Source organism: Acomys minous (genome assembly GCF_964271855.1).
Source record: "Acomys minous genome assembly, chromosome: 1".
NCBI classification, from domain to species: Eukaryota; Metazoa; Chordata; class Mammalia; order Rodentia; family Muridae; genus Acomys; species Acomys minous.
This window is the reverse complement of record NC_140483.1, coordinates 175,168,103-175,188,099: the sequence shown is the minus strand read 5'-3', so window position 1 is coordinate 175,188,099 and position 19,997 is coordinate 175,168,103. Positions and strand designations below refer to the sequence as shown.

General features: G+C 41.8%; 1 protein-coding gene across 1 annotated transcript in view; it reads right to left on the bottom strand.

Moving 5' to 3' along the window:
- The window catches only part of SH3GL2 (SH3 domain containing GRB2 like 2, endophilin A1), a 169,109-nt gene that overhangs the window by 15,187 nt on the left and 133,925 nt on the right, over positions 1–19,997 (bottom strand). Inside the window, exon 3 of the mRNA XM_084779129.1 lies at positions 13,905–13,977. Within this exon, the coding sequence (XP_084635255.1) occupies positions 13,905–13,977 (73 nt within the window). The remainder of the gene's footprint in view (positions 1–13,904; positions 13,978–19,997) is intronic.

Sequence of the window (19,997 nt, the reverse complement as noted above, 5' to 3'; positions counted from 1 at the left end):
ACTTCCCAGTTTCCCCCCTTAGGAGAAGAGTTCGTATCAATAAACAGAGATCTGACAAGCTAGCCATGTCTAACCTTAAGGGTCTTCCAAGGAAAAGTGTGACTGAAACATGTGCTCACTAGCTTGCAAGGCAAGTGGCCAGGGAAAGAAAAGTTAATCAGGGTTGACATGTAAAGTGGGATCAAAAAACAGCATCAAAGGAAAAGATTTAATGGATCTATGTGAGGTGACTCTCTGGAAAGACATTTACTGGGTTAACTCCAGGAGCAGAACAGAAAAACGGCATGACCACAAATGGTTGACTCAAATCCCCCAAACAGCTTCTGCTGCTGTGTCCGCAGCACAAAGAATGGCTTCTTTTCTGTCTCAACATCTTTCCATCTTTTAAAAAGTAAAATGAGGGCAGCTGAGTCTAGACATACAGCCCAGAGCTCAGCGTCCCTGCTGAGCTTTCTAATTCTGGGCACAGCTGAAGGGAAACCTGGGCTGTGCACTGAGTGAAAGCAGCAGCTAAGTTGGCTCTGCTTGCAGTTCTCTGATCAAAAGAAGGGGCCCTGTGCGTCACTGCTAGGCACCCTAAAGCGGCCTGTGACCATGGCAGAAACTAGCCACGGATGTTCAGCGGTCGTATTTCTGTAGTCTTACATGTAATTTTTGCTACTTCTTAATCCAAACAAGCAAACGGGAAGTCAAATCACTATCAAGTCCTGCTTTCTTCCATGGGAAGCAGTGTAGTAGTTCTTGCAGCCATAGGTGAAAGGCTAGGCTGTACATTTTTCTAGCTGTGTATCCTTGAAGATGATCTCGTTTGTTATCGACATTCACTGATAAACAGCAAAAAGACTAAGCACAGACCACAAGCCTGTCTCCTCTTCTCCTCCCGGTTCAGGCTCTGTCTGGTGTGTGTGTGTGTGTGTGTGTGTGTGTGTGTGTGTGTGTGTGTGTGTGTGTGTGTGTGTGTTGGAATGCTCCAATGACACACCTTGGTCTTGCAGGGAACTTTCTTTCATAGAGTCCCCTCGCTGACTGTTTCCATGTGTCAAGTGAGAGATTTGGCTCCTGCCAGTACTTGGTATGAGAAGCAGCTGGCTGGAGACCAGGGGCATTGTGGGTGGCCGGGCTGGCATCTCCCTCATGCACATTAGGGTCTACAGCTGCCAGGCCTCAGTTCTTTGGACTTCCTTCCTACACAGTAGGGTAGAATCCCGCCTCCTTCGCTGCCTTGTCTATAGGGCAGCCAGACACTTCACACATCCCTTAGGAAGCACCATTTTTGAGCCATGCCATGAAAATGGCTTAATGAAAAAAACTGGACAAACAATCTTTCTGAATGATAAAACAAACTCCCATTTCCCCAACAAAGAAGAAAGTCCCAAAGCTAAATTATGAGAACTAGATAATAAGGGCAAGGATACAAGTTTAATTTAATTTAAAGTGGTAGCTTGGTAGTCTGGACACTAAAGGCAGTGAGTGGTTCCCAACCTGTGGGTGGCAACCCCATTGGCAAAGCTCTATCTCCAAAAATATTTACATTACCACTTATTCCAGAGCAAAATTACAGTTATGAAGTAGCAACAAAAATAATTTTAAAAGGTCACAGCATTAGGAAGGTAGAGAACACACAGTTCAAGAGGCTGAAACCTATGAGTTGAGTGAGTTGGAGGCCAGCTGACTACATAGAGATCTAGGGCAGCCTGGGCACTGAACAACACCCTATCACCCTAACACACACACACACACACACACACACACACACACACACACACACACACACACACTATTAGTCAATCAATCATGATAGAGGTCATAGTGGAAAGAATTATGTCTCCTCTATATAGTTTGGAACTTCTCTGCTGGGTTAGTTGTTTACCAGAAATAAAATAGTCTATTCAGTATAGCTAAGAATAAAAACAATCTAGTTGTTCATTTACAGATGTGCCTGTAGTCACACAGGAAAAGGGTTATAGGGATGGGCCGCACTGAAATGTATGCTTAAAATTAGCTAAGACAACAAATTTTAAGTCATATGTATTTCACTACAACAAAATAATTAATTTTAATTTTAAATTCACTTCCATTGTTATGCGTATGATCATTTTGCATGCACTATGTCTATGCACATGTGAGCTTGCTGCCCTTGGTTGCCAGAAGAGGGCGCAGGAACTGGCCTTACACAGCTGTGAGCCACCACATGGGGGGAGGGGGAGAACTGGACCTGTGTCCTCTGCAAGAGCAGTACATACTCTTAACCACTGAACCATCTCATCAGCACCCTAATTTTGAATTATTTTAATTAAATTTGTAAAGTCTAGCACAAAGATTATGATGGAAATATGCGTGTAAATCCCCAAATCATACAATTACATCTAGGTTTCATACCTGCAATCCAATATTTGTAATAACTGGTAGGTTTATACACGTTTCATGATGGTAACATGCAACAGCTGTTAGGCATAATCATAGCACACCCACGGCTCTGAACTTCTGCCTTCGGATGCTATTAGAACTATAAACGTGGTACCCGCCCCCCTGCCCAGCCCCCATTTGAGCATTAGTGATGACTGAATAAGCACACAGATGCAGGCAGTGGGGAACACTTAGGTAAAGCTCCTGGGATATAGGCAGCTTCTTTAGTGGTTAAATACTGTGAAGACCTGAGGAAAGGGAAGAAGAAGGAAAGTCTGCTTGCTGGCTTTTATAAGCAGGCAGCTCAAGTACTGGAACACACTACTTTCAACCTAAATAACTATTTATGTAGCATCGCTCTCTGAGACGCCGGTGCACTTCTAGACCCTGAGTGGGAAGCAGCGGGGCTGTATTTTAAGACATCATGCCATGGTACCCTCAGCGCTGTGAGAACTCGTGACACCTCAGGATGGGATGCTGCAAGGAGCCAATAAAGATCTCACAGCATGCCCTGGGAAAGCAAGCAAGTGCACCTCAAGAGCATAAAACTGTTTGTGAAAATTGAAAATTACAAAACCATCACTTTACTACCATCAGGAGCTTTTGCTCGTGTGGGTTTTCAGAGGAAAGAGTGAGTGGCATTTGGTGCTATGACACTTGTGGGAAAGGCCTGGAACTGAACTCTTCTACAAACCTTGACTGCAGAGAGGTAGAATTATGCATTGAAGAGGCACTGAGGGGCCCTAGGGAGGGTAGGTGAATGACATGGCCTGAACACCTAAGAAGTGACAGGCATGCTGACAAGAGTCTTTCACACCCATGTTTCCAAACACAGAATGATCTCCAGTCTTAACACAATCCTGCCAGTTAAGGACACTTCCTTACAAGCTAAAACACGTGCTCCCAATCTACTCTTGCCTTGTTGTACTACAAGATAACTGGGAGCTAAAATCAGCAGTGGGAAATAGTCCAACAACCCACAGGAGTGCTAGCTGGAAAGCACCATGCAGGGTACACCTACTACATCAAAGCTTCTGTGAGTAACAGGTCCTCTACTCTGGATCTCATGAGGCTGCGCACAAGCCCCCCATGTCAGGTAGGTACATGCCATCTGGAAGTGGAGTGGGGAGTATGTGATTCCAGGCTCTTTTGGGTTGCTGGTCCTTCCATGGGTCCACATTTCTTTCTTTCTTTCTTTCTTTTTTTAATTAAAAGACAGTGGCATCATTTCCACCTTTCCCCTTACCCTTCCCGGGCTCCACCACACTGATGCCTATGCAGAATTCTATAAATGTCGCTTTCATTCTAAGAGACTGGAACTTCAGCCGGACCTCACAGCCAATGTTACTAAATACACCCTGCGGTCACGTAAGACTGTTCTACTGTGCATTCAAGCTGTTTGATCTGCCTTTAAGAGAACAACATAAACACCAATTGTACTTGCCTTGGATTATGTAATTGATAATCTTATGTATGTAGCAATAATCTTAAATTATATACCTTTCCATGCCCTTGACCCAGAGAGATGCATGTGGATCATGCAGTACAAATGCTGAAAGGAACTTGCTAAAAAAAAATCTATCAGAAAGGTTGAAAGCAACCATCTATAGATAATGCTTGATAAACAATGTTTGTTATCTGGGTCAGTCGGGGTTGTTTAGAGTTAGCAGAAAGGCTGACTAGACAATTAGGAACCTATTAACTTTCAATATTTTCCCCCAAAGAGTTTGTAAAATTGGGGAAGTCCTCTAGTCTTTTCAATGAATATAATATACTGTCCCTCTCCAGTCATATTTGCTCCTTTAATGTGTTTATCTCAAAAGACCACATCCCTCTGACATTCAGTGTCTCCTCATAATAAGAGGGGAATCTCTCCTTTACACCTTTTGATCACTTCTCAGTGTTAAGATTTGGAAGAGTGAGGTCACTAAGTGAAGGCTGGATGTTGCACACTCCCTCACACACATATACGGCCATATAGAGGGATGTACGGGGCTCTGAAAGATACATGACGAGGAAGGAGCAGGTCTTCCCAACCAACAGGAAATACATGTGTCCTCCAACCACGTAATAGACTAAATGGATGCCCAATGTTATATGACATCAGTTCCACTACCAGCAAATGCCTTCTCAGCGTCATCTGTGTTCATCTTTGGAAGGAGATGAGTGAAAGAAGAGCCCATCTGGAGATACATGATTTAATACAAAATTATTCCAGAAACCAACGAATCATTTAAAAGTTAACGCAGCTCATTTTTGCTTCCCCAGTAATATTCCATCAGTGAGAAATGAAATAAGTAAAACAAAAACCCTGAACTGAAATCCAATACCCCCACTTGACAGCTCAGCTTCCCGGCATATTGCATGAACAGCACGCATCAAGGGAGAGCGGCTCTGCAGAGCAGCAGCGCCTGCCGTGCACAATAATTCTCATGTGTGAACTGTTTCTCCTCTGAGCAGCCTGGAAATTTATCTGGCATTATAACATTCAGGTCACAGCAATTGCTCAGTGAAAACTGAAGACGTCTCTGGCACGGAAGGCATGGCTGGCCTTAAAAGGCCCAGAGGTGTAATCTGGCCACAGCTGTCCTCCTACTAGATGGAAAAACCTCCACTGCAGCATTAGGAAGTGAATTTTCAGGAGATTACGACAATTAAAGCTATCCTGGTGGGAATCTAACTGTTGATTTCTTTATTGAAAGTTAAAAAAAATACCAAAATGAAATGAAAAAAAAAAAAAAGCAAGCCACCAAACCAATAACAACACAGCAATACACAAACCAAGAAGCTAAATATCAAATCTTTATTAAACCTTTCCTCACACCTATTCTGGACCTGATGTTTACATGACGAGAAAATGCACACGATGCATTCTGTGTGTGTGTGTGTGTGTGTGTGTGTGTGTGTGTGTGTGTGTGTGTGTGTGTGTGTGTGTGTAGCTGATAATCCGAGGAGAATGAAGACTTCTTCCTGCCCTTCAGGTAACAGCTATAACACGGCCGCCAATCCATGCTTCATAACTCTCACCACTGTGCCAAGAGCTGACTAACTACCTAGTCCTGAGATGGGCCCAGGCAACGCAGCAGGACCAGCAGGGCACAGGACCTCAGAGCACTGCCAGCTGGCCCTGATAGAGAGGAACAGGCAGCTTAGCCAGGCAGGGAGGCCTCAGGAGCCAGCTTAATCCTAAAATCGTGAAAAACAATTTCATGATTTATGTAACTTAATACGATCAGATTTGCTGTCTTAAAATGCCACCCTGGGAGAGATCAGGGATGAAGGCGGCCCTTCAGAGAGTATGTTCAGACATTTCTGAAACAAGCCCACCCCCCCAACAGCCTTTTAGATAAGAACTAATTCTAAAGGATATAAAAGCTTTGAGATTCTCAAACTGTAAGACGTGAAGCCAGCACCCAGGCTGGCACTCTAACGTGTTAGGGGTACTTGTTAGCATTAAATTCCCTGCAAGTGTAACTGCCCACAGATTCCTTAGGAATCTGCTCACTGGGCCCTGTCAGGATCCCTCACCTAACTCAAGCCAGGTCTTGCTTAGTCAGAACCAATACTCAGCATCCAGACTGGAGCATCCAGCTTTAGTTCCGGTGAGGCAGAGGAGGGGACTCTCTCAGTTCTGCTGTGCCCACGCACTTCCCAAGGACCACCAGCTGGCTTTGAAGAGCCAGCATAAAATGTCAACCAGTGACCTTCTAAGAACTCCGTGTGTGATGCCTGTTCCATGACAAGAAATTCAGAGCAAAACCAAATCACATCTGTCATAATCATCAAATAAGAATTGTTTAAATTACATAGGATTTTTGTATGAGATTTTGTTTGGGTCTAAGTTCTTGGGTGTGATATTTATTTTCGTTTTTATGTGACCCACCCATAAATAAGAACTTTTCGGGAGCAATTGTGAATTTGCTTGATGATGACTTTAGGTTTTTTTTCCCTAGGTGGCATTTGTCCATTCAGTTCTCAGAGTCATAAAATAATTACAACAACAAATAATCAGCCCACATTTAGTGCTCTATTATTAAGTATTATTTTTAAAATTCCTATTTCCTCCACTCACCTCTTTTGACTTATCATCAAATCAGCAGTAAATCTCAGTCCCACACTCTGTCTCTTTTCTAAATGTCCATGGTACATTGAAAGCAAAGAATTTCCTGCTCCCAAATGAAGCTGGGCATCCTCCCCAGAGGCACCATCACGCATAGAACAGCATGGGCTTGAGAAGCAGTCAGACCTGGGTTCCCACTTTGGATTTATCTGCCATTAGGGATGTAACCTGGTGTGGTGGTTTGTATAGGAATGGCCCCTACAGGCTCATATATCTGTATGCTCAATTACCAGGAAGCGGAAGTGTTTGAGAAAGACGGGAAGGATTAGGAGCTTTAGCCTTGTTGGAGGAAATGTGTCTCTGGGCTCTGAGTTTCAAAAGCCCAAGAGAGACCTAGTCTCCCTCTCTTAGTTACCACCCCCCAACACATACTCACAAAGCCCCCTCCCCCCACAAAGCCTCCCTCCCACACACACAAAGCCCCATCCCCCCACAAAGCCTCCCTCCCCCCACAAAGCCCCCTCCCCCCACAAAGCCCCGCCCCCCCCCCACAAAGCCCCGTATGCATCTCTAGCAGCCTGCTGTCTACAGATCCAGACATAAAGCTCTCAGCTACTGCTGCAGTGCTAAAACTGTACGCAAGCCCCCAACTAAGTGTTATCTCTTCTAAGAGCTGCCTTGGTCATGGCGTCTCTTCTTATCAACAGAACAGTGACTAAGAACCCTGATCATGTCTTAAACACCCTGGCCCAACGTTTACTTTGTTTTTCTGGGGGAAATGAGACTACCTAACAATATCACTTTCTGGAGCTACTATTTCAATCTACCACAACACTGACTGGCTTCAACTCTGGAATTTATCTCTTGCAGCAGGGTGCCAGAGATCTGAACTGGTGAGAGGGCTGGTTCCCTGTGCGAGCTCTGGGGAGAGTCTTGTCCCTTCTGTACACTGTAGCTCCTGGTGCTCTGTGTGACGACACAACTTCAATGTCTGTTCGTTAGTTACTTGGCCATGTTCCTGTGTTCCCTACATCCCCTTCTGTTCTGTTAAGGAGACTGGTACAGAGTTGAGGGCACAGTCTTAAATCCAGAGTGAACTCATCTGAAAAGTCCCTCAAAAAACAATATTTCCAAGTAAGCTCACATTATGACGTCTGGGTAGAACTGAATTTGTGGTGAGATAACATTCAACTCAACATACCCACCTATGACATAGAATGATTTCATCAAAATTAGGAGAAATTGATTAGTGATGGGTCTCTACTGAGAATCTGCATTACAGTGTATGTGTGAGATTGTGTGTGTGTGTGTGTGTGTGTGTGTGTGTGTGTGTGTGTTTGTGTGTGTGTGATGTGATGTGTGTTGTTTGTGAGTGCATGAGTGTGGGCACAGGTGTGCCACAGGAGATATGTGGGGGACAGAGGACAGCATTAGGTAGATGTCAGTCCATGCTTTTCATCTTGTTTGAGATTTGAGACAGGTTCTCCGTTATTTGCTTCTTCATATGCCAGGCCAGGTGGCCCTCAGACTTCTGGGGATTTTCCTGTCTCTGCTTCCCAGCTACAATTATAAATGTGTGATATTGTATCTATCTGGCTTTATGTGTGTTCAGGACCCTCCAAACCAGGTTATCAGTCTTGCATAGTAATAAATCACTGATCTATCCCAGAAGTCCGACAATGTGTTTTAATATATATTACACTATAAATTGATTGCATTCTATTTTTATATTAAGATAATTGAAGTAAAAAAAATTATGGTAGATACCAATGAAATTCATAAAGTTATTCAAATAGATCTTAAAACATGTATTTAATGAGAATGGAAGTTAAAAGAAATATGTGAATCTTTTCACACAGATGGCCTACCAAAGTTAAATCAAGATGAGATAAATAATTTCAACAGATCTAACAGTATTACAAGAAAGAAAGAAGCAGTAAGGAAAAAAAATCTCAACTAAAAAAGGTCCAGGCTTAGATGGGTACACTGATAAATTTAACCAAACCTTCAAAGGAAAAGTACCACAATGCTTCTCAAATTATTCCATAAAACAGAAAGGGAAGCAATACTATCTATCGTTATCTTTTTTTTTACAAAGCCAGTAAAAGTCAGTATTTTCCTGATACTACAGCCAGATAAACACACACATACACACACACGGAGGGGATATAATATTTGAAAACTGAATATCTGAATTCAAGAACTCACAAAAGTATAATCACTGTGATCAATTCAGCATGTAAATAATGTAATAAATTTCATAAACAAGCCAAAGGACAGAAAGCACATGATCATCTCAATAGATACATACAGAAAATGCTTTTGACAAGAGCCAATATTCCTTTATGATAAAATTTATAAAGAAACTTGGAATAGAAGAAATGTACTTATATACACTAAAGGTGATATATGATAAAATTATAGCAAATATTATACTAAATAGGAAAAGTTCAAAACATTTGCACTAAAACCAGGAACGAGACAAGACTGTCCATGTTCTCAACACTCACTCAACATAGTACTATAAGCCTTAGCTAGAGCAATAAGAAAAGAGAAGCAAATTAAAAGAAACCATACAGGAAAGGAAGAAACAAAGTATCCTTATTTGTAGAGGATGTAAGCCTATACATCATATCCTATAGACTCCACTAGGAAAGTCTTGGTTCTTACCAACAAGTTTAGCAAAGTGCCAACACACAAAATTAAAATTCAAAAATCAGTAACCTTGCCAGATCCCAACATCAAACATGCTGAGGAAGAAATCAAGGAAACCATCTGATTGACAAATGCCTTCCACACAAAAGTAGAATGACCATAACCAAAGATGTGAAAGATCTCTCAAACATTAAAACACTGAAAAGAAACTGAAGGAGACACCTGACTATGCAAAGATTTCCTACCACTCATAGATTGGAAGAATCAACATTATGAACAGGCCTATTTTACCAAACACAATCTAGATATTCAACATAATCTCCATCAAAATCCTAATGCTATTCTTCACAAAAGCAGAAAACAAACAAACAAACTCCAAAAAAAACCAGAAACATTGAAATTCATCCAGAAAGACAGATGAATCCCGAGCAAACTCAGTAAGGTAGAGGCATCACTACACGTCATATCACGCTATAATACAGAGCCATGGATGGAGAGCAGTAAGGTACCGGCACACACTCCATCCATAGAACACACAGAGCATTCAGCAATGAGCCCAAACTCTTCTTATAGCTACTTGGTATTTTACAATGACACCAAAAATATTCATTGGAGAAAAGGCAGCCTCTTTACCAAATGGTGCTAAGGAAACTGGGTATGTACACGCAGAAAACTTATCTAGAGCCTTATCTTTCACTTCTCACAAAAGTTAACCCCAAAGAGATGGAGGGCATTAAGGTAATATTGAAAAACCCTGAAACTGCTAGAGGTAAAAACAGAGAAAACACTTCATCACACTGGGATAAGTAAGGTCTCTGAATAGCACCTAAACACTTAGGAAATAAAGCCATCAACTGATAAACAAGACATCATGAAATTAACGGTTTCTGTACAACAAAGGAAACTGTCAACACAGTGAAGAGAGAGCCTCCAGAATAGTACACAGTCTTTGGTGGCTATCTAGACACTCAATAGAGGATTAATGTCCAGACTATATAGAACTCAAAAAACTAAATAACAAGAAAACAAACCCTTCAAGTGAAAACTAAAAAGAACAAAAAACAAAAAACAACAAACACCTCAGCCACGGAACTGAATGAACAGCTCTCAGAAGAACCTACAAATGACAAGTAAGTGTTCAAGGTCTACATAAAAAGTGTTAGTCATCAGAGAAATGCAAAACAAAATGCCTTTGAGATTCCTTCTCACGCGAGTCAGAAGAGCCATCATCATGGTAAAAAATAAATAAATAAATAAATAAATAAATAAATAAATAAATAAATAACAGCCAGTGCTGGCCAGAGTATGAAGGGCGCAGGAACCACGTCCATTGACAGCAGCAGTGTGAACTAGTGCAGGCACCATGGGGATGAGGGTGCAGACTTCTCAAAAACCTAAAAGTAGAACTTCCATACAACCCATCAGTTCCACTCCTGAGCGTAAACCCAAGGACTCTATCTCCCACCATGTTCACTCCTGCTCTATTCACAATGGCAAGGAAACAGAATGAGTCTAGATATGCTTCAAATGTAAATCTGTACACATTGAAATTTTATTCAGCTGTGTAAAAGTGTAATTTATAGGTAAGTAGTAACTAAAAAGCGGATTAAGTGTGGCAACCCAGATTCAGAAAAACAAACATTAATATGTTCTCTTTCATACATGGATCTTAGCTTTGAGACTCATCTGTGTGGTTGTTTTGAAATTAATTTTTTAATTATTTTATTCTTGTGCATATACATTTTTATTATTACACATATATACAATAAATTACCTATGGCAAGAAGAACCGTGACACAATGAGGAATTATATAAGTGTTACATTCTTAGTGTTTTGGTTATTTGCATTTGACAGCCTTGAAGAAGACATCTTTCCTATCTTGGTGCATCTAAATTTCTGAATGTAAATCAATCTCCATCACATATTGTCATTATCAACTTAGAACACCTATCTAGACTTAAAACCCTCTTAACATCTAAGCAATAAAGCTTCATTGTACACCTAAGCTACCTGGTCTTCAACTCCCTCAATGCATGTGTTTATGTGGGAGTTCATTTCTGTACAGGCCAGGAAGCTGGTAATACGAAAGTCAAGCAGGGATGGGGTTAGAGTGATGGGTGACAGGAGAGGGTCAGAGGGAGAAAGTAAGGATGTACAAAAAGCCACAAGGAAACCTGCTACTATCTGCTACTTAAAAACATAATTTTAAAAAGAAAGCAAAAAAAAAAAATTGCAAAAGCAGTGCCCCATCCTGGTAGATAAAGCTGTTCCCAGAAGCCATCTGTTATTAAATAATAACCTCAGTACCAGAGGTCAGATACCTCCCTACGAATGGTTGGTCACGGAGGCTCCTGAAGCATCCTCAGTAATACAAGTAATTGCCGCTGCTGTTGGTTACCCGCAAGAAATAGATGGTAAAACCGTTCTGTTGAGGATACCACACACTCTGATGGGAGGACATAGGGAAACCAAACTGAACTGATCTGAAAGCTTCCTGCCAGCGAACCCCCCCGACCCCCCACCTATGACCAGAAGGTGCTATTCAGGCTGCTCAAGGAAAACTGTCAACTGTCTTACCTGGCTCTGAAGTCTGCATGCTACACTAGTCATAGCTAAGTAAGATGTGTTTCTTGGTGTAACAGTGGCACATCTCTTAACGGGGCACCCAACTCCTTTCCTGATTAGATTTGAGGTTTAATGCATGGTAGAGAACGCATGCCTACTTCCAAGTCAGCCCCAAAATCTTACTGCTGGGAGGTCACCAGCCTTAGGGAGTAGCCTAAAGCAGTTACTTTGCTAAATGTACATGTTGTCTCTCTTCTTTCTAAATACTTTGTTTCTGCCCACAGATTAGTCCTTTGGCCTGAGAAACTTCTTTTGTTGTAGGCAGTAGCCACTGCAGATACTCGTGACTGGTAAAGTTTGAGAGAATAAGACATTCTTGAGTGCTCAGCTCTAAATGAAACGTCTACTCACAGCCTCCAAGGTGTAGAGATGCTGTGGTAGAGAAAGCAGAAAGAATAGAAGACTTGGAGGAAGAAAGGAATATTGTGGAATGCTGTGTTCTGGTCCACATTCCGTCATGGATGGAGAGGAACTTGTCAGGCTCCACCCCCCACCCCCCAGGAGTCACTGGAAGTTAATGGTTGCTGGGAGACAGGGAGTCTGTAACCTCAGCCATGTGTGCAAGCAGCCGTAATGACACTCACTGGGTCACAGACACAGAAAGGCTTGGAGATAGCAGAGGCGGCAGGCTGGAGAGCAGAAGAGGATCAGTGAGAGGAGGGGAAAGAGGGAGAAACTGGATGAATATAATCAAGATAAAATATATGCATATATAAGATTGTGAAAAAAAATAAAATTAGCTTTGTTTAAAGAAGAGACAGTATGCTACTGGCACTGCATTGTAGCTGCAGTAGGACTTATCAAACACTGTATTTCTTCTCTCATTCCTAATACCAGGCCCCACAAGAGTTAGTTACCAGTATGATTTACACATTAGTACAGAGGAATAGGGTACTTTGAAGGTCTTTGCAAAGGTAATAGCAACATTTCTCATTTCTATAAAACCATCACTGTGGTAAAGTATAGCCAGGTGAGTTTTTTCCTTTCAAGACTTGACCTACTACAATTGCTTGAATAAATGTTCATCTATGAGACCTTTGTGTCCGTGTGGAATGTAAACACTAGGAAGAAGGTAGGTAACAAGATGAAACATGGCTTCTTGCTATTTGTTATGTGCCTTACAAATCAGCTTGAAAGCTTACCTGGTCCTCCATCAGTTAAACTCATTTCTGTACTATACCATATTTTCCCATCTCTAATATGACTTAATGAAAAATAGGGAGAAGATAATATCTGTATCACCAACTCAACTCTGAAATAGCAACTGGGCTGCCAAATTAAGTAAAGGCTGAAAGAAAGCTACACTTGGCAACAGGAGTCAGGAGAGAGCTTGGCAGCCTCAGCACCAATGTGCTTGCCCACTTCATTCTGTCACCCTTTCTCCTTTCGCCCTTTGTCACTTAGGCCCAGTATCTGAACCCGCAGAGACTGAAATAGTTGCCTGTATCTCAAGGACTCCCTCCCAGAGACCTAGCGTCTTAAGTGAAATTCCCAACGAAACTAGACTAAAGGGCCACCAGCTTTCCAAATGCTCATATTTTACCCAAATAGTGCATTTAGCCTTGCTTCAGGTTGTAGGCGGAGTCAGGAACGGAAGTCCACACAATGCGAGAAGGCCTATGCTGGAGGCTGCTCTGCTCTGCTCCGCCTACATGGATAACTGAGACAGCAGCAGCCGTACCTGATTCTCTCTTCTATGAACACCCATTGTCTCTACTGCAATTCCTGTCTCAGGTCTAGGGCAAGAGGGTCACAGGAGCAAACGCTGGCCTCTGAAGTGCCTGGGGAAGAGTAAGAAGGGGCAGCCCTCTATGCCGTCTGAGCGTAAATCACTTGTATTTCACAAATATACATGTGCCTTTCTCTTTTTCTTACCTTTTGGAAATATTCACATTCCTTTCAAAATCATCTCAATGCTTTTCTTACCATTTCTTGAAAAAGTAAAGATCAACTGAGAAGAACATTTAGCTACCCTGACATGTCGTGTGACCTGAACTGACACACTCACAGTTAAATACCCCACAGTTGGATAAAATACCACATATCCTGCAGGCATTTCAACATGAGCTTTAAAATGACCCCTCCTTCACCAGGAAGGAGAAACCTGCCGAATCTAAGCTGTCAATCAATGAGAGGCTAACCTGAGAGGGGATTTACCTGGGTTGGGCTGAAGGTATTCAATTGTTTTAGTCATTATCTCCATCACAGCTCTGCTGGTCACGTCCACTTTCTGCAACAGAAAATAAAATAAAATAAATATTATAAGTGACACAATCGTTTCTTTTAGAGCCTTGGAGTTTCCTTGATCTTACATAGGACCCCAGTGGGGTAACCAAGCAGTGACAAGTCCTGCAGGAGCAGATGAGGAGCAGCTGCCAGGAAAGAGGACGTTGCTTTCAGTACCTTTGGAAAGCCTACTCATCCAGGAAGGAGATGAGCAATTGCCCAAACGCTGTTCCATAGGATACTTCATTACCTCTCACCAAATTAACACAGAGTTTGTCGGGAACATTTTTGCCATCAAGCTTTTACTAGATGCCATGAGTGAAAATCGGAGACGGGTTTCTCTTCCATAAAGAATAATACTGGGACACCCACGTGGCTCAGCAGACAAGGGCATCAGCCAGTCTGAAGGCTGGAGTTTAATTCCTGAAATCCATGTAAAGGTGGGAAGAGAGAATTAACTCCTCAGAGCTGTCCTCTGACCTCCATGCTCCTAGCATACCACACAGCGGACGGACTAACAGGAATAAATCAGTGTCCCTGCTGTTGATAATATTTTTGTTTCTTCACTTTTTACAGAACCTCAATGGTTCCTAGCTAGTCTGCACAACTAACTGCTTTGTGTAGAATAACTTCCATCTCTTCTATAAAATATGTATTAAAATATCCCATCTTGTTTGGTTTTCAATATTTAATAATTTTTTTTACCTGCCAAAGTCATATTACAGTATGCACTTATGATTATGAGGGTAAGCAAAACCACATTATTGTCTTTGTGACATTTAATGCTACAAAATAACTTACCAGTATCCTCTTTAGGATGCATTAGCCTGCTCCCAAACCCTATTGACTCAAAATTTTAGATACTTGAGGCTTAGATGATTAGTGCTAAAGCAGTGGCACTCTGCAAAAGGAGGTGCTAGCAATGTTATCAAAATGCCAGGTAATCTTATGAGCTCAAGTCACAGAATGCTTGCTTGATACCAATGGAAGGAGTTCAGGGTTGTGTACAGAGTAAATATACCGAGCATGCAGAGAACTTGAGAGGACAAACACACATCTCCTATTGACTATAAGACAGAAGGGATTGAGTAATGAGATGCCAAGTATATCCATGTGTCCTCTGTGGCCTTGACAGGAGGAGACGCAATCCAAAAGTCAAGGTTTCCAAGAAAGCAAGTTTGAGACTTGAACTACCTAGTGACCATCTGAAACTGGTGTCATCTGCTGCTAGGAAGCTGACTCATTTCTTATTTTTTCCCACCCCTTTCTCAATAATGAAATAGATTTAAGCATCTTCACACAAAGGAGAAAACTAATACAGCAATATTCAGAAGCTTGCTCCAGACTGTTCTGTTTTCCTTGAAAGTGAAAGGTCCACACAAGAAGAGAGGAAGTGATAAATCTCCCTAATTCCAGAAGATACCACACCAGAGCTGGGAGATGCTTTGTAGCATCCCCAGATGGGCTCAGGGACCTGACAGTAGCCACCCAACAGAGTCAGGAACAAAGAACTGCCACCCCGTTCTCTGGTTAGTTACGAAAGTTCTCAACACTTATAGGAATTTCATCTAGATTAAATATCTGGACCTAACCCTGCAGAAGTGGCACTGCCATGCTGACTTGCTGGGTCACTTATCCTCAACCCTTCTGCCTTCTCAACAGCGGCTACAGCAGCAATACTTGCTGTATCTGTCCATAGGTAGGCCAGCAAGACAGGAATGGGAAGCAGTTGATGGGGGTCAAGCCGGTAGTTCCAAATCTCCAGACCTTAGAGGTAACAATGTTAGTAGTATTATGTTTGGTGCCCAAAGTAGAATTCAACCTTAAAATGGAGTGGGGACAAAAAGTAGCTCAGTGTTCCCTGTAATCTGATCAAAGTTTCCTAAGAAGTTGAGAGCACATAGACTTTTTACACTCTGTGCTCATTGATGTAGACACCTCCAGTACTTAATATCAGTGTAAGGCAAACTCCAATGAATTACTTGAGTATAATATACCCTTCACTTGAAATTCATCTTCTTTCATTTTATAAACTTTATTATGAAATTTTTCATAAAACACCACACAACAAAAATTAACCAGACCCAAAAGTCTATACAACTCAATGAACTCCTCTACAGTTAGAAATGGCTTCACAGTAAACATTACAGTTTCAGCATTGATTATATTTTAGGCACTTATCACTTTTGAAAAGAATTTCATCCAATGTGGTTATTTCTGTAGTTTCTTTTTAGGTCATAGGCACAATACTGAATAGCCTTTAGTAAATTCTTTCACAGGCCTCACCAGATAGCGCTAATGGACACAAGAGTAAGAAATCAGTAACACAGTAGCCCACTCCCTGTCCTTTAAAATGTACAAGGTAAAGGCTCATAGAAGGAAAATGGAGTGCCTAAGCTCACACAACTAGTGATGTGATTATGAAAGAAAAAGTCCTTCCCCAAAGCCTTAGATGGAGGTTTCCAAGAAAGAGAACCAGAAGTGATTTATCTAATGGCCACTCACTATTCTGAAACACCTTCCAGAAGAAAGGCAACTTCTGACTTCTACTACCTATCCTCAGGACTCTGGCTACACTGACTATATCAGACATAGACAAATCGAAAATGAAAGTGGTAGCGATCCTTAATACCCGTTGGTAGGTTTGTGCTAGGAAAACCATTTATTTACCTAATTGGGCAATATCCAGCCATATATTCTCTCAATGTCACATCTGGTAACACAGGCATAAAGGTTCACCATTTACTAAAACTAACAAGAGCTTAATCCCATGTAGGAACAGCACAACTAAACTTTGAGCTGATGATGTTGTGGTGGTACGGCCCCCATAGATTCATATGTCTGAATGCTTGGCCATTAAGGAGTGGCACTATTAGAAGATGTGGCCTTGATGGAGGAAGGGTGTCACTGTGGACGCAGGCTGTGAGGTCTCATATGTTCAAGCTAGGCCCAGTGTGGCACACCGTCTCCTTCTGCTGCCTACGGATCAAGATGTAGACCTCTCAGCTCCTCCAGCACCACGTCTGCCTGGACACTGCCATGTTTTCTGCCATGATGATAACGGACTAAGCCTCTGAAACAGTAAGCCGACACCAATTAAATGTTTTCCTTTATAAGAACTGTCTTGGTCACGGTTTCTCTTCACAGCAATAAAACCCTAACTAAAACAGATGTATAGTTGTTTTTACATTGTCCAAATCTCCTAATCTGAGAAATGACTTTGAGTGTATATATCTTCTATTTCTGGGAGCTCCCAAGCCTCCATTTTTAATTAATTGTGCTTGGGATTAGGAGAGTATAGTATTTTGCTTTGGACTTGAAGATAACAAAAATGTTCCTATAGCGAAGACTTGGTTCCCCAGCAAGGGGATGCACTCAGTATAAGATGACTGGATCATGAGGGCTCTGATAGGATTGATGGATCAATTCACTGATGAGTTCCTAACCTACTACAGAAAGCTGGTGAAAGATATGGTAAGTGGGGCCAGCTTTGGGGAAAGAAGGTTGCTAAAGCATGCCTTTGAAACTGTGTTTGTCCCTGGCCTCTACGTTTCTCATCTCTGCCACCCAAACCACCAGGCACTAAACAGCCACCTTGGCCACAGACTGCCATTGCCATGCTTTTCAGCATCACCTTAAGCCCAAAGCAAGGGACCCAGATAACCCTGGACTGAAACTTCAGGAAATACTGTGAATGGAATAATTAAATTGTTTCTTTCAATGATTTGTTTGTTTGTTTGTTTGTTTATTTTGTTTTCTGTTTGTTTTTAGCACTGGGGCTACTGGGGAAAGCTGTTAAAAGGAAATGAACTGTGAGTGTACACAACGTAGGCACGTATTTAGGGACTGTAAAACTCACATGTAAAATATGACTTTCCTTTAAGGTAGAATCATAGGCACACACTCTTCATAGATTCTGGTCTTTTACTTCCATCTTCTTAATACCAAGATTTTACCTTCTCTTAATACTTTACAGCCTTTCTCTATTAACAAGCCTTGAAGTGTCTAACTGTGAGTCCAGAGAAATAAATAAATGAAGAAATGACTCTCTTGGGATTGGGAGATAGCTGAGTGGGTAGTGTTTGCCATAAAAGCCTGAAGGCCTTAGTTTGGATCTACACAACCTAGCCACAGAACAAGCCAGATCTATTAGCACGAGCATCTTGACCCCAGTGTGCCCTACTGGCAGGTGGGAGGTTAGGACAGGAGACTCTAAGTTCACAGACCAGCTAGCCTGGCAAACAGAGTTGTAAATAAGAGACACTGTCTCAAATAGTGTGGAAGGTAAGCCCGTCCCTTGAGCTTCATGTGTGTGCTGTGACATTGGAATGTCTGTTCCTATACTGCACACACGGAGAAAACAGCATACTCAAGTTAAATAAGGAGTTGCCAAACTATGGCCAATGGTCAAAACTATGGTGGTAAGCCACAAGGCCTGTGTGGCCCGAGAGATAACAGCCTGTCTCCAAAATGCTTTGCTTTAAAGTGGATAACATATGCTTTCAGAAAATCTGATTGATAAATAGTATGCTGAAAAATGAGGACAGAATTAGGCTCCGATTACTGATATAGTCACTTTAATTTTGCTAATTTTCTTAGGCACCCCTTTATTGTGTATGAGTTTGAAAATAAACATACCTGCACACCTTAAAGGATTAAGAAAGAAGTTAAGATTTCTATTTTATTGTACATAATAACCATAAAAATTTCTAATTTCAATGTTCTCTAAATTTTGCTTTGTTTCTCTTAGTGTGGTTATGCTCACTGACACGGGCATGGTCAATGGAGCCCTTCTGTGCTTCAATTGCCCTGGAGAGGAGTTAAAACACAGAGGGCAAAGACCTGAAGGCCCCAAAAGTTTAAAAGATTTACCTAAAGAATGTGCTGATCCCTGAGCTAAGAAGGTGTGAGCTTTATTGAGCATGAAATGCTTAATCTATGAATGGGGCTGTTCTTTCCAGTCTTGAGATATCAGATACTTACTAGAACTCTAAAAGGCAGTGGATCGACATAATGGGATTACTGTTTCAAACACATCTAAATACTACCATTCTCCCCTGTAGCAAATAAATCAGCATTTTTTAAATTTAAAAAAAAAAAACTTGAAATCTATGGACTCTTTTACAGAGCACTGGAAGTTTAAAGGACATTATTTCATACTGACAGATGTCAGAGCAGAACTCCTTATGTGCACAGGTAGTCTGAGGGTTTGGCAATCAATAATAGTGACATGAATTAAATGCCCACTTGAATATGGAATAATTCACAATGGTCATGTCAAAGAAGTTGAAAAAGCCATATAAGCACACTGACGTCTTTACAGGTTTTTAATTCTAATATTACTGGAGTTAAGAAAGCATACACACTTCAAGTGCTGAAGGAGAACAGCTAAATAACCAAGTCACAGGGACATGACGAAAGCGGCACCCTGGCAAGGCCCGTCTGGCAGCGAGACACAGGGCTGATCCACAGTGGTATTTTTTAATTGCTCTCTACTGACGCTGGGAGAATTAACAGCCATCTGCAAAGTGCGTGTTTTAAAGCAGAAATCATGTGTTCAGAAAGGATGACCGACAAATAGTATCTGAAGATGAAGAATGGTCTAGGCTCTGATTACTCTAGGATAGTAACTTGAATGTTGCTCATCTTCTTAAGCATCAGCCTGTACCGGGTACAGCTTGGAGACGGACTCTACACATGTCACTGAGAGGAAGCTGGTCTCCATGCGAGCTCCAGTAAGTAGAGGATGGCTTTGAAGCTTATGTTGTTTGTGACTCAAGCAGGTGAGTGTCTTAGGCCAGGGACCCATGTCCCCTTTATTGCTGCTCCGTGAAGGAGACCCCCAGTATCACGGTGGACCTGCGGCCTACTCAGAGAAGGCATCCCGAGCAATGAACTGGATGCAATGTCCCCCCCTTCTCTCCTATTTGAGACATAGCACTGCAATTGAGAGTGGTATCTTTTAAAAGTGGCATAATTAGTAGAGAATTACTTGCTACAAAACTCAACCAGTGAGCAATTTGC